The sequence below is a fragment of the Porites lutea genome, chromosome 8 (genome assembly GCF_958299795.1).
Source record: "Porites lutea chromosome 8, jaPorLute2.1, whole genome shotgun sequence".
Taxonomy (NCBI): Eukaryota; Metazoa; Cnidaria; class Anthozoa; order Scleractinia; family Poritidae; genus Porites; species Porites lutea.
Genome location: NC_133208.1, coordinates 15,646,007 through 15,661,767, shown reverse-complemented (window position 1 = coordinate 15,661,767; position 15,761 = coordinate 15,646,007). Strand labels below are relative to the sequence as shown.

The window sequence follows — 15,761 nt, the reverse complement described above, 5'->3', positions numbered from 1 at the left end:
GGTCTCGAAGGAGATTTCCTTGAACCGCATAAACTGAGTACTTTGTTCCCCTCCCCCCACCTCCCGCCCTCCTCCTGCTCCCAACTTTGAAGAAAGGAATTAAGAAAAAAAGGGGTAAACGAATACAGTTGTCTCTACTTTCTGGTCTCTATGATTTAATTAAGTGCAAGCAGGACCGTGAACAGCAATAGTCATCAAACACAATCCATGGAGCAATTGCTTCTTATTGGTGGCCCGACCAGTTTTTTAAAGTATCTTTATAAAGCAGTATCTTGGGTCTTGTTTAGTTCTTAACTTATTACGATTTTTCCTAGCTCTGTAAAAATCCAAGGTCAGATCTATCGAATAACGCCACCTAAATGTCCATACTTACTATTCCATAATCAAGACAATCTGCCTGGATTCTTCAAACGCATCATAGAGTCTGATGAGTCGCGGATGATGCAGTACATTCATGACGTCCACCTCTCGTTTAAATTCTTCTTTTTGGCTGGGCCTAGATTTGATAAATTTCGCGCAGAATCTTGTAGCAGTATTAAGCTCCACGCACTTTTTTACAATGCCAAATCGACCTCTAGGAATTGAGGATAAAGAAATAGGAAATCAGTGAAGATTTCGAAATCTTTTGAGGCACTGGTTACTTGATTGATTGTATACCGTTTGTTGTTTGTTTGATGTTTGAGGCAAAGAGTTAACCGTACAATAATTTTTGACAGGTGTAATCTTGGGCCCTTTACTACTTCAGAGAACCAGCACATAGAGCTACAAATGCAACGGGAAATAACCTATACATTAACATTAAAATCAACAGGATAGAACAGAAAAACACCGCTTTTTCAGAACTTTTGACTGCCATACACAGATAAGGCTCAATTTTAAATTTGAAAGCGATACAGACAGTTATAAGCTTAGGAGCAAGACTTTTATCGAGTAAAAGTTTACCGTCCAACTTCTTCCTCGATGCAATAGAACTTCTGAACGTCATCTTGTCTGACGTCTGCAAAATCTTTGGGTACAAATACATCGTCATCCTCAGACTCCTCGCTTTCGTCATCTTCCTCGGATACTGAAGAAGGTACAATGATGTTATTTTTATGTCAGTGAGAGTTATTATATTTTAGTAAAATCCAACTAGTGGTCTATTATTAATGCTGCGTTCTCATTGGTTGAGCTACTACCAGGCTATATGTTATAGCCCCGTAGTAGCGAAAAGCGCGGGCTTTTTGGCGGCAAAAAAGGATTAAAGTCTAGCTTTAACTAGCTAAAATTTTTTATTCTCGATATTTATGACCAACTAGTTGGATTTTACTAAAACAAATATTCGTCTCGCCCTCATGGCCTCTGAGTTAATAGCCCATTCGGCCGCTATTGACTCAGTTCCCATTCGGGCTCGAGGAATAATTGTGAAATAGTTAATCATTTCAGTATCTCACTTGTTTTAAATCAAGAACATAACATCTAAGGCAAACGATCACAACAATGTGGTTGTTGTTCTCCTGAAGTATATTATTAAAGACTGCATATCGCCCTTAGATTTTGTGATCTTGATGAACGTGTAGACCGGTTAACCTGTGTGCATATTATCAGACTGAAAGTTAGTAAAATATAAGCAATTCAACATATAAAACGCTGTCAAACGAGACTCAAAAATTAATAGACTGTACAGAGGCAAGGGTTTTGGGGTTTCAATAGTCACAAACTTTAAGGTAGTTCGCATCGGAGGGCATGAAGTCCGCCTTAATGAGGTAATTGCCTAACAGGGGTGTTCCCCTTAAATTATATATTGAGAAGTTTGCTGTACCTTCTATTGTGAGCCAACCAGCGCACGTCACTCTCCCAGCCTCGTTTTGAGCTACACAACAGTATTCTCCAGTGTCATCATCCTCGCATTCCCGGATGACAAGTGTGAATCGCCCCTCCTCGTGCTTTGTCAGTGAGATACGTTCGCTTTCTGTAATGTCAACGGCGTTTTTAAACCATTCCAGTTCGTAAGGCGATGAGCCACTGACAACAACTTCAAGTGTTACAGTGTCTCGTTCACTGACTGTCACGTCTTGGAGCTCTTTCGTAAAGACTGGAACTTCTGTTGATCATGATAATCGTGCCAGATGTTATATTAGAATTACATTCCAGTGTAAGTGCTTGACTAACTCAATTTCGGAGAAAAGACAACTTCAATCGACGACAAAATTTTTGAGATACAGCGGTCAAATCATTTGGGCATATCGTTTAGAATGTCGCGACACATCCCGTCGAGAATTTTTACGCACTTTCAAGCGCTATATTTAAAAGCTCATCAACAAAAGTACATAGAGTTACAAAGAAAGTTCGCCAAAAACTCTACCTAATCAGGGAATCCAAGATAGTCTTGGATTCTGCAACCCACGCCGTGGATTCCGGATTCCAGCTACTGGATTACAATCTTTGTAAGTAGAACTTGGATTCTGGATTCCACTCTCTGTGGGATTCCGGATCCCTTGAGCTCTATTCCGGATTCCCAAGCCTAGGATTCCGGATTCAACGAGCAAAATTTCGGATTCCACAAGCAAACATTTTCCAGATTCTCGAATAAGGATTCCCTTGCATTGGCCGAAAAAACAGTCACCGTTACCTGAAACTTTAACTTTTTCGGCAAGAAAATGGTGGATTTTACCAGTTACCGTTCATATGGCTTTTGAGGAGTCAAGACTGTAGCTGTTTTTATTGGAAGTTAATTATCCTAGCTCAACGAGCCGAGCTTCTTCTTCTAACCCTCACCTATTGAACTGTCTACTTCTTCCTCATCACCAGTATCCGCACTTTTGGATGAAACTGAAAATCAAAGTGACACACTTCTTATTGACAGATAAACTATTGTTTGGCATTAAGACAGCTGTCAAAGGTAAGGCACCGAGAATTGCCTTAAGCTATTCTCACTGCATACCCGTAACACGCCTGCGCGCTTGTGGCATGATGCATAGCGGCCCTTACTCAGAATTGCACGGTTTTGCCCGCCTTTTGGCCAGTTCAATAGAGTTGTGTATAAGTGACGCCGAACTTTCACTGCAACCTTTACAGTCATCAGACGTTTTCAGGATCGTATTTATAAAACCTTGCAGCTTTGACTTTTCTGCCTGCTCCGACCTGCACCGTCAATCCAGAGGTAATGTCTTAAATATGGCTATAGTTTTGTGTCCAGCGTAGGTTTTAGCTGGGTCGATTTAGTTTCAACGTTTTATTATTGTTTGTTATCGGCCATTTCGTTATTTCAGTTCTTCTACCCATGAGTTTCGCCCGTTTCTAGCCGTTTGGTCGCATTCTGCATTGCCCTTTTTAGCATGTAGATCGCAAGCTAGCTTTGTTAGTATCGGTTATTAAGCGTTTAATCGCCTGTAGTATGCATGAGCAGTAACGTTTCGTTTTTTGTGTCGTGTTTGTTGCTTGTTTCCCACTTTATTGCGCCCTGCAGTCTACCATTGTTTCCTTCCCGCCGAGTTTCTTTCTTTCTTTCCGGCGTTGTTCATTTGCAAACTACTTCTTCCTTCAATTACGGATTTACGCTCAAATGACCCGGAGCCCAAGATACCGATAGATCCGTGGAAACAATTGTGTTATGTTGAATTATAATTAAATGGCCCGGAGAGCAGCGACCGAAGAGCAGTGAATACTGTTGTGTTATGTTAAATTACGGCCCGGAGAGCTAGAGCAAGAGAGACAATTGCATTTACCAATTGAACAACGCTGAACAATGATTGATCATGAATGGCCTGGAGAGCCAGCAGCTTAGAGAGCCGTGAAGACAATTGTATGACGTTGACTGATAATTAAATCAGAGGGAAACCCTGCAACCCGACAGCCGTGGACCATTGTGTTATACTGCATTACGATTATGTGGCCCGGACAGCCAGCTATATGGGGTGCCGTGTAGACAGTTGCATCTTGTTGATGCAAATAAAGCCCTGAAAGCAGTGGAAACAGTTGTGTTATGCTTATATGGCCCGGGAAACCAACTAGCTACAGGTATGGCCCAGAGAACCACTGGAGCAATTGCATTATATTTCATGTGGTATCCATTTCCGTTTCTATGGCTGCGGAGCCTTTGGTATCGGAACCGTTTTAGATCAGCATCCCATTCTCTGGTATAGATCGTATACGCTACTGTTTCGTAGAGCCTTACAGTGTGGGATCCATCTGATTACGCAAGGGTAATTAAGATCTGACGCGTTCGAGGGATAATTGGCTTATCCCTTCTCGCCGTTTACCTCAGGGGCCGTTCCTTTTCAGTGTACAAATTGCGGACCTTAGTATTTCGGGAAGTTCTCCTCATTCGCTACGAGGAGCCAGTTTTCCCAAGATTGTATCTTTTGTCAACCTCGTTTCCAAAAACGGAGAACCCTGGGAACAAGTTGATCTTGTGTAAGGTTTTAGTCCACGATATACCTTAGGTCCGAAGTTGACATGCGCAGACTCACAACATACGAGGAGTTGGGAGTTGTGAGCCAAATGACTCTGGCAAATAACGGGTAGGCTTTTCTTGGTTTAGATTTGAGAAAAAAACGAAAACGTTGCTGAGGAATTATGTGCGAGCCAGAGAGCTACGTTACGACTGTGGTATAATGGTGAGAGCAGAGAATTTCCTTACGTTGATTAGCTGCCATTCGGTTTTTTATACCACTAAATGATATTAACGGAAGGAAAGAAGGAGGTCCTCTTGCGGCCTTTTGTTGTTTATAGACCTAATAGGCGCACTTTGCTAGTGCGATTGTGATTAAGTGGGTAAGCACCCGCAACACAGGGAACGACTTTGTATTTTGTACACCACCTTCTCAGTTTTTTCTTCTTATGCCCACCCCCCTCCCCCCAGTCGTATTAGAGGAAAAGGCAGCATAATGATGGCTGGGGCAGAAGCGCTTTTCCTTCCCTAACTTAGATCCTTCCGACAAAGTAATATGTATGCAGTGCGAATATTTTACTAGTTATTTAGCCAAGAAGACCAAAGACAGTTTCCGTTTTGCGTTATTTACGTGAAACATGAAGTGATGGAAATTATGGAGGCATTCAAATATGAAAAACATTCGCACTGCACAGCTACCACATCATGGGAAGCGAAATTATGAGGAAAACTGCGAATACTTGCCAATTATTGCGGGTGGTATACTATGTAACGTTAACCGCCACCAGAGGAGATGAGAGAAGGGACGAGACTTCTAGGTCACCTCCCCTGGACTCCGTTGGGGCGGGGAAAACCGTGCAATTTTAGGCAAAGGTTACGATGCATCATGCCATTAGCGCGCACGCTCGCAACGACAATATTTAAGGGAGGTCTTGATTTCCCGCTTTACTGGCTAATCTTTTTTTTTGCAGTGAGAATAGATGAGGGAATTACATTTAAGGGGGCTTTGCTTTTCATACCCGACCGAGTCTCAGAAGATTTAATTTTTTATATACAGCCAATATCTTTTGTTTATTTTCACGAAGACAGTGGAAGGCAAGCGTGCCTTCATCCTGAAATAAAGGGTGCTTTCACAGAAAGTCTCTTTTTATTCGCTGAAGTATTTCGGAATAAGGAATTCACAAAGTGACACCAAATGATTATAGTTTAAGGTCAGCCAGTGAGTCGAATATTTGTAGCTTGAATTCGTACAATACCCACGCCATTCTTCATCGTAACTCCACATTATACTTACTTTCTACGGACAGTTTTCCAGCACTTGAGACCTTTCCAGCCTCGTTTTGAGCCACGCACCAGTATTCCCCAGAATCCTCATCTTCGGCGTCTCGAAGAATTAGTGAGAACTTCCCATGACCGTCATTAACAAAAGATATTCTTCCACCCTCGGAAAGTTTGTTGCTGTTCTTAAACCACTGCAGTTGACAGTCGGAATCACTGTCGATAAGGACTTCTAAGGAAACAGTTTCTCCTTCCATAGCAGACGTGTCACTTACGCCTTTAAGGAAGACTGGAATTTCTAGTAAAGACAAATGAATGACTGTCAAAACGAATGAACGAGCGAACAAACATCTAAACCAAGAGTAAACATTCAAATGAACAGACGAATAAACTGAATAACTATGAAAACGTCAAGGTGTTATAACTGAGTAAGTGATCACCACAAAGGGAGTTGCGAACGTTGAATCGGTTTAAAGGAGAGCAGCCAGATTGTGTGTAACGGCTACTGGAAATGCACAAGTGTGTCTTCCTTAATTAACAAACTTAACTGGTCATCAAAGCAAAAGCGGAGAACCGTTAATTAATTTTTCACTTTTTTCTAAGATCAAGTATAATTTAGTCGCTTTGCGCTTTCCTGGTGAGTTACCTCTTAACTCCACCTGTGCCAGGAAGTCCCATAGTATGACAAACAACCTTTTATCCGCTTTTGTTGATACCTACAAGCACCGACTCATTTTTTGGCCGATGTATACCTTACGTATGTGGAACAGTCTTCGATCTGCTGCTGTTACCTTTTCGTCGTCAAAACCTATCTATCATCACCTACTGCCTACATTGTAGCTAGCTGACCACCCATTGCCACGATTAGCCTATGCGCGCGCTGGGCAATAAACCGATTCAAGATTAAAGCTTACGATAGAATGAAGAGGTTGAGCGATTGGGGGAGTACACTCATTGGAACACAGATCGCCAACTTAACACTAAACCGCTTAATTGACTCATGGTTAAGTTGATACAAAGATAGATTAGTTTCGTTCAGTCGATCGATAGATCAATCAGTCAGACCGTAGTGACCGTCCAATAATTTTTCTCTGAATCCGATCAAATGTTCAGACAATCATGACGAAGAAGACAACGAGCCTACAGATAGATACCACCCAACGAATTGCACTTTTCCTTAAGATTTTTAACCTTAAACTAAACTCCTTTATTTGTTATCTTGGCTATCTATTTCAAATTTCTTTAATAGTCTAGCACTTACTCTTTACTTCTTCTGCTTGTTTATCAACCTTCTCTTGCTCTTTAGGATCATTGTCTTCAGTTTTGTTGTCTTCACTCTCCCCTTCCTCCTCACAGGAAGGAACGGTCGCTAAGGCAGGTACGACAGAGGGCCTGGTTTTCATGTTCATGAGGGATGATATGCTGGATAATCTCCGAACGGCCACGAGGGCGTTGACGGATTTCTGTGAATGAAATTACAGTTGAATACTTGTGATGGAAGGTCGTTGGCTTATCACTGGCAAGAGGCTCAATTGTTACTAATTACTCGACTGCGTCAGACGCATGAACAGTACTAGTCTCCTACGCAACCTTTTTAGTCTCAGTCACGCAACGCTTCTCCACGTACAATCCCAATCTTCTTGGGAGGAGCTTTGCGTGACGAGACGAACAAAGCTGCGTTGGAGTTTAGAACAGATGTTTTCCTCTAAAATGTGAGATTAAGAGGACTATTAAGTACTTGTGACTTTGCAAATCTATTTTACTGTGGTTGCAACGCTAGATTTACCTTCAAACACTGCTCCAAATTTATATATAACAAAGGAAAAACCGAACTACACATAAGAATTTAACTCTGCACCCCCCCTCCTACCCCCCCCCCCCTAATTAAAGTACATGGCTATTTTAGTCAGTATATAGCTGGAGTAATGTCGTCATTAAATACAGTACGTCGGACTTACCTTACGGCAATAAGTTTTCGTTTGCTTAGAAACATGGCATACAGTATGACATACGAAAATTAGGTGTCTTGAAACAGGTTTGTGTGCGTGAAGCTTTAACAGATTTGCATTGCGTTGTACTAGAATGCGGAAACAATAAAAATGTGCGACTCAACACCCCCCCCCCCCCACCCCCATTCAGTGTTGCGACTATTCAAGACAGCCGCACTGCAAAGTGTCCACACCACTAGAACCGATTAGGACTACCTCTGTTCACACACGACTAACCTCAAGGAGCTCATCGTTGGTCAGCAGCCCTGAATTATTGCCGTATGCGTTAAAGCTGGGAATCTATCAGCACATGTAACGTACAAGCTTTGTTTGACGTGATCTGGGTTGTAAGTTGCGAGTGAAAAGTTTATTTGCCGGAAATATCGTGCTTGTTTAATGGGCTTAATGTGCAATGTTAGCTATGAAATTAGTTTGGATAAGTATGAAAGCAAATGTCGTGTGCTTGGGACCCGTTTTACAATACGTGCAAGTCAAGATCGATCATTCTAGTTATACAATTAAAATAAAATAAATAAAATGGCTGAAAGCTGTCGATCTCATAGTACCGTAGTAATTGGGATAAATAAGAAAAAAATACCAACAAAAAAACAAAGAAACAAACATTCAAATGAAATTCACACGTACAAACATGGATTTGTGTAAAATCAAGCTGAGGGTTTGGTGAGTTAATTAATCATTTTATATTTTGGAATTATAATAATCAACTATATATCAATAATGTTAGTGATTTGATTTCATGTTATTTATTAGTTGTTAACAAATCACGTCAAATCATCATTGTTAGTAATCATTGAATCATTCATTGATTAATAATCATCATTCATAGATTAATAATCATCATTCATCAGGGAATAAGAAAAACGTTTGGCTAAGTAGGGGGCCAATTAGGTCATTTTCCTTTGCCAGTATATAGAACGAGTTCCCTCACGTGATCGCTAGCCATGTAAATTTTTCGGAACAAAAGAAGTTCTTCAATGATCCCACAGGATTATGGCCACTGTGACGTCATGTGAAAACGATCTTTAGAATATGTTCATACAGTTTAAAGACATTTTTAAGCCTTGAAAAGAGATACCAACTCAAAACATAAGAAAGAAAAATGAAGTAATTGATACCAACACGATAAATGACCTTTTTGCGATATAAGTGTTTGAAAAGTCAAATCTCTTCAGGTGTGCATTGACGGGGAACATAATCGGGAACATACTGATCTTGTTAAGTTTGTACAATGTAAAAACCGCTTTGAAAACGTAAATTTATGTGATACTGATCAGGGTAACAGTTGGTTACTACTAGCTTACAATAAGCTAGGTTCCTTTTAAAAGTTCTGTTGTATTTTTTCATTGTAACTTTTTCCACTCGACTCCCTTGAGAACTAACCTTTTAAACTGTCTATACGTACACTGATACTGATCTTAATTTCGAGTTTGAAAATGAGTTCAGTTCTTACCTGCCATCTTCGTTTGACCAAAAACTGCTTTAGTTTCTTGGTGTCTATTTTGACAGCGTTTGCTGAGGCACTTTTCTGTAAATTTTTTAATTTAATGTAATATTAAAACCTGAGATATATAGTTAATTCTAACAAAATGCTATCTTCAAATGTTGCACTGCGTAGCCAAATTATCTAACAATGGAGACCGGGTTACAAAATTGTTCATTATCGTATCTTTTGAACTGGTCGTTTATTTCTCTGACATTTATATAGAAAATAATACAACCAAGAGAGTATGAAGGGTAAGAAACGCACTCCCCTCATAAAGGCCATATTCCATACAGGATAATTCCTCTCAATTTATTTTTAGAAACAAACTGGCTGAAATTTATATTTTAGAATGTTTCATCTCTGGAGCGTGCGCACGTATTTTAATTTTCTTTTCACTTTCGAGATACTTATGAAACGTTCTTTCCAATGAGTACCGTTTTTAGATATCCACAGTTATAAAACCAAACATGCCACCAAATTTGTGATATTAACTTTGCTAGATAGAAGAGGATTGTGGATAGTTCCACCTACCTTCATCCACTCATGTTCCAGACTTTCCTTGACTGTGTTTCGTTTTCTGAATTATGAGAAAAATGATTCACATAAAACAACGTATAGCCATTTCACATTTATGTAACAGGGAAAAAAAATAACGTTTGCGGACAATCAAACTATTTGTTGGTAGGTTGTCACAAAATTTCAAGGTGAAGTTTTCCGATTGGGTGGGATTCACGCATTTTGTATATGTGTTGATCCCATAGATAGGCCATTTCCGTCATACCTTTAGCCTATTTTCAAGAGGAGTCCTGGCTGTCATACATTGATATGAAAAGAACTTTTCATCCACAGGCAAATTAAACTGTCTCGTTTTTATGTGAAAGATTGCGCTGCTACCACGCTTTGATACAGAGAGGCTTAGGAAAGTACGGAAATAGGACCACTATCGATAGGGTGGGATTTGTAATACAAGTAGCATTAGGAGCGCTTACGAACCAATGCGAGTCATGGGACGAATAGAAAGATAAACGGAACCGGAAACATAAGAATCAGAATGTTTCCTTTTCAGCTTATTGCGTTGTTATTAAAGCATTGTAATTTTTTTTTTGTTTCAAAAAGAACAGACAACTGACGTGTTACGATTCCGTCGGTTTGATTTTTACTAGATCCTAACGAATGTGTAACCTGTACTGTAACCCTACAGAAGCGACAGAAATCTAGGAAGTGATTGAGATTTGCGTATGCAGAAAGGTTTACCTGACTGAAAGGGGTAAACTAAGTTTTTGATTTTGTTTTACCACTGTTAGTAGTGTAATATGATAAGTGCAGTGACAGAGGGTAGCAACCGTTTCCTCAAGGTATGAAGTCTGCAAATCTGTACTTACTTGGAATTTTTGACCAACAACTTGGAGATGAATTCCTTGGCTTCGTCTGTGATGACGTCAAAGCTTTCGTCATCAAAGTCCCATTCTACAGCTGTGACGTTTGCAAGAGTCTCGTTGTCGTCATCTCCAAGAAGTGGGGATAGACCACTGAGTCTGGCGGGGAAAAAAAAATTCAGTACTACAGTCGACTCTCTCTTAACGGACACCTCTATAAGACGGACACCTCTGTAAAACGGACACTTAGAGTTGGTCCCTGCTTTCTTTACTCCCTCTATGTGACTCTCTATAAGACGGACACTTAGTGCCGGTCCCAAAGGTGTCCGTCTTAGAGAGAGTTGACTGTACTGCATGCCGACAGTTAGTGTCAGAAGGGCTTTGTGTACAATAACAAAGAAACAAACTTCATATTTCAGTCATTGTCGTTTTTAATTTAAGATGGATGCTTAAGTCAAGCAATTAACAAGCAGTTTTAAAAATTTTTACTAAGAAGTTCTACCCCAGTTTATTACAATATGCAATAAACAAGGTCGATGACTGCAGAAGAAAAGTCGACAGTGATTCTGTAATCCACACTTTCCCGTTTTGCACGTTAGAATTATTTTGAATTCCCTTCGAATTGAACATTTAATTTTTAGCTCTGTTAAAGGATGGGTACAATATGGGGTACTTACAAGATGTATGCAATTACACCAACGCTCCTGAAAAAGAAGCATGTAAAAGGCATTCAATTTTTTGAACATGTACGATGCTAAATGTTGTCTTCGATATTAACCCCTTTAACTACCCCCACGCGTACCGTCCTTCTGATGCCAATCACAAGTCATAGTTGGGCCCGTTTCTTGAAAGTCCTCTTAACTTATCGGACCCGAAATCAAACATTCAAATCAGAATCTAAAGAATTTTGAGGTCAAAAGTGTTGGGACCTTTCCAGTGATAATAGGCTGATTTAGCAACAGAACAGGAACGTCATTTGACGACGGGAAAGCGCGCGGAAAAGACTAAACTCGACTTCCACTGCCCAATTTGCCGCTCTGCCATTGGTCAAGCCAGTTGTTGGATTTGCGCACGCCGTCGTCAAGTAACGTTCTCGCTCTGTTGCTAAATCGGGCTATTAGTAAAACTAGTGACCCCTCCCGTCCCACCCTAAACAAAATTAAAATGTTGAGCAAAATGGGTAGAAATGAGTGCTTTTTTTGGCCACGGCAATATTGTTGAGGGGATCGAGGGGGGGGGGGGGGAGGGGGCGTATGGATGAACTTAAAACCAAGAGACTATAAAGGGGACAGAGAAGGCATCCCCCATATACACCCTATTCCATAGGTAATTCATCTCGAGTTATTTTTAACACCACAGATCTCAAGGGGGATTAGACAACAGCCAATCACATAGCGCGAATGTGTTTCGTGTGGATGACCCACGCTGAGAGCCACGCGTCCTTCACGAAATGACGCAGAACAAAATGGGGGATGACGCGGAGAGCGATTTTGCTATTCCTTTTGTCGACGAAAACGACTACAGCGAGATTTCTGCGAAAGCTGTGTCGGCGAAACCGAAATTAAAAAAGAATCGCCCTTCCCCTCTTGTATAGAGCTAAGAGTAGAGCAGGGAAATCCTTAACACACTGAATATTCTCTCAGGATCATTTATAATTTACAGTTTGAAGAGAGCAATTTCTGGTTTGATGTTTATTTTTTTCAGTCTTTGTAGCGATTATTCCTACCCACTTACTTTGTCAATTGTAGGCGAACCCTCCTAAAGCTGAATTTCAAGGGACCATATTCAAGCTCAGAAAGAGAAATAAAATTTCGTCGTTGCTTATTTACGTCCTCCATAAAACGCGAAATTAGGCATTTTCACGTCGTAGTCGTGCAAAAACGGGAAAGAAATGAACAAAAAAGTATGTTGCACGTGCGATATTGTTGTTTTGCTAATTAAACCTATTGTTTTTTTGACGTTCTAGTTGTCGTCCACGTCGTTAGATCTTAAACTCCCTAAATTGTACAAACGACCGGTTTCAATAGACCGGAGAAATTTCTCATTTTATTAAAGCACTGAGGTTACGACAACTTCGAGTTAAACTGATTTCACGGGTTGTCAAAGAGTATAGCGATTCCTTTTTCCCAGGTGAGCGCCGACTCATTTCGCTTCAATGTTCAGGAATTCTCTCGATCTTTTTACGCTTTCATTGCCTCTCGCCCGACATGTTTTGCACGGCGTTTGGTCATGCGAAACCTCCACGAAACATCCACGCCTCGCGCGAGGTAACTTTATCCCGATTCTAAAAATAACTCGAGACGAATTACCTATGGAATAGGGTGTATATGGGGGATGCCCTCTCTGTCCCCTTTATAGTCTCTTGCTTAAAACCGATCAAACAATTGTCGTTAAGAGCAATTACTTGAGTAACAAGTTCTTTTGTCCTCCATTGTAGATTACAAACCAATCCATTTTGTACTTCTTAACTGAAAATTGTATCACGTTCTCTACAGAAGCATCTAAATATTTTTCCTGAATGTAAATAATAACAGCATCCTGGGCCCGTTATATTCGTTACTTTCGAGAAACTGGCCACTGGGCTTAAAGGCAATGTTATACGGGAAGACTCCCAACTACGATTTTCAGCACATCACAGAGTTTCAGCTTTGTTGCGAAATTGTTTCGGATTGTTACAACAATCGTTAAAATCGTTGTTGCAAACCGTGGAACATGAACGACTCGCCAAGGAATTGTTTTTGGTTTGGCCCATATAGAGACATGGGGCACTTCTATTGTAAGCGGCAAAGGAGCTTCGAACCGAGGAGTTTTCGATATGAGGTGATTGTTGGCCTTTGGGGCGTCATAAAGCTGTACATCATTTGTACAAAGTTACGTAAAATGCCTATCCAGCAAGTTGCACTCACCACATGTCAGTCGCCAATGATATAGGCTCAAAATTTACAGCTTCAGGTGCTGATGAAAAGAAAAAGGCAAAGAAAAGTGTTTAAACAAAATCACCGCCGATAGTAAAACAGATTTATTTCGGCTTGTTTTAAGACATTGGTGTGACTTAACTTACCCATAAATTCAGGTGTTCCCTTGAGAGCTGTCATTCGGACTCCAGGAACAAGCTCCTGTGCTAAGCCAAAGTCAATCACTTTGATATCCCATGAATCCTTGCTGACGCACACGATGTTTTCAGGCTGGATGAGGAAACAAGACGTGATTCACCGAAAGTGAAAAAGTGAAACCAAAAGATAAAAACAACACGTCTTGTTGGCGAGAAAACTGCGATTCTAACGTACTCTAAGAGGGAGTTATACTTGTAGTTTCAGCAAAAAAAATATTTTTACTGATCTGAAATATTTGAAGAGCACGGTCTATTTTAGTTTTACCTTAAGATCTAAATGAACGATATTTTTGCTGTGCATGTATTGTAGTCCCTGCAGTAACTGGTACATGTAAAATGAGGCTTCCTTCTCGGTCAGACAATCTGCATCGGCTACGCGTTGAAACAATTCTCCTCCCGAGACGCTGAAAAAAAAAAGCCAACACAATTGAAAAAATATCGATATAGCCCTGACGTCTACTGGTTTCATTCAAGAACCCTACTAGGAAACTTAAAGAAAATAACGTAAGGGGGAGGGGTAGGGGGACAAGGAAGGCCAATCGCCAATGTGCCCCGGGTTGGTTTCGTATCTTGGATTCAACGTTTTGGGTGGCTTGAGTTTGTTGTTGGTTCTCTTACTTACCCCCGGAGGAGGGGGGGAGGGGGTCTCTGAGGGTTCCGGTTTCCCCCTGGGATTTCCACAAAACCCAACCCTACCAAGTTTTAATTCGATCTAAAGCACTCCACTTGCTTCACAAGCTCTTATAACAGCTCCTACATGTAGCGGCTCTGGGTTAAGTACGTCTGCGAAGAAGTTCCAAGTTCTGGGCTCCCGCCAGTGTACCAGGATTTTAGTACGCGCCATGATTGGCCTATTAAAAATACCATTGTAGATTTGCCAATCAGGTCGAAGGGAAATGCGAAACGCATTTCCGGTAATTCGTTAAGTCTGTTAAAGGCCATGAGCAAGGGTGTAGCCGCTGCTTCACAGACGTTACTAACCAGGGCGAGATTACGTCTACGACGCAGACTATTCAGAAATTAACACTTCCAAATTTAAATTTGATCTAGGAAAACGCATGTTAAGTGATTTCTTAACAGCCCCCATTTGTAGACCCCAGTTGTTGAAACATTGTCTAGCGTTGTCCACCGGATAAATCACTTTATTATATAAACTGCAGTGTTTTACAAGGATTTCTTCCACCGAGAAATGTGGTATCTGAACACACGTAAAAATACGATATTTTTACATGTGAAGATATCGATGATTTCACTGACATCAGGTTTGTCTCCTAAATTGTACTTAAATTCGTTGGTGTATCATCGAAACATCTTCGGGTCTTCCTCGAAAGTGCTCGGCAATCTTCGGAAATCTTCGGACATCTTCGGAAATTTTCGGAAATTCTCGGAAAATGTTCGGGAACGTTCGTCTGGTCTTCGCGACAATTTGAAAAATCTTCGGAAATCTTCGGAAGGTGGTCGGAAATCTTCGGAAAATCATCAAAAACGCCGTCATCAGTATGTTTATATAATAAAAAGAATATTACACGTTAGCTCAAAGATATGAATTTTATGTTCTCGTGGCAAGAGCAATATCTCACTCGTTCGCGGATATTGTTCTTGCCACTCGAACATAAAATTCATATCTTCTCGCCTCCGTGTAATATTCTCTATATCCAGTGGATGAATTATGGAAACCAATAGCCTAATTCACTGTATATAGATTCATCCAGTGGATAGCGTTATCCATCTCTTGAATAGCTGCGGGTTCAGGTTCCTCGTGGGTCACCGATCACCAGTAAGACAGTCCGGTTATAACAGATCCATACCAGGAAACTTCAACTCACTTGTTAAACATCATATCACAATACTTACAACTCCATTATCATGACAATTTGTCTGGACATGTCAAATGCATCCACCAATCCCACAAGCCTCTTGTGGTGTAGCTCATTCATGATGTGTATTTCTCTCATAATGTCCTCACGTGATGAACCACTGCCACTGGAACCCAGCCGAATGTACTTGGCAGCGTACATTTTCTTGGAAGACCGTTCTGTCACTCTCTTTACCACTCCAAACTTTCCCCTTAAGGGCAATAAAACAGAATTAAGCGTTTAAAGAAGAAACAAACATTCTCTTTTACTATAAT

General features: G+C 40.7%; 1 protein-coding gene across 1 annotated transcript in view; it reads right to left on the bottom strand.

Moving 5' to 3' along the window:
* Window positions 1-15,761, bottom strand: part of LOC140945249 (uncharacterized) — a 51,277-nt gene that overhangs the window by 25,452 nt on the left and 10,064 nt on the right. The window contains exons 7-22 of the mRNA XM_073394300.1: window positions 15,485-15,697; window positions 13,896-14,034; window positions 13,580-13,703; window positions 13,425-13,473; window positions 11,196-11,222; window positions 10,525-10,677; window positions 9,674-9,719; window positions 9,110-9,184; window positions 6,919-7,113; window positions 6,822-6,841; window positions 6,344-6,366; window positions 5,667-5,948; window positions 2,758-2,811; window positions 1,802-2,083; window positions 943-1,066; window positions 374-574 (exon numbers count right to left, since the gene is read on the bottom strand). Of these exons, the coding sequence (XP_073250401.1) occupies window positions 374-574; window positions 943-1,066; window positions 1,802-2,083; window positions 2,758-2,811; window positions 5,667-5,948; window positions 6,344-6,366; window positions 6,822-6,841; window positions 6,919-7,113; window positions 9,110-9,184; window positions 9,674-9,719; window positions 10,525-10,677; window positions 11,196-11,222; window positions 13,425-13,473; window positions 13,580-13,703; window positions 13,896-14,034; window positions 15,485-15,697 (2,007 nt within the window). The remainder of the gene's footprint in view (window positions 1-373; window positions 575-942; window positions 1,067-1,801; window positions 2,084-2,757; window positions 2,812-5,666; window positions 5,949-6,343; window positions 6,367-6,821; window positions 6,842-6,918; window positions 7,114-9,109; window positions 9,185-9,673; window positions 9,720-10,524; window positions 10,678-11,195; window positions 11,223-13,424; window positions 13,474-13,579; window positions 13,704-13,895; window positions 14,035-15,484; window positions 15,698-15,761) is intronic.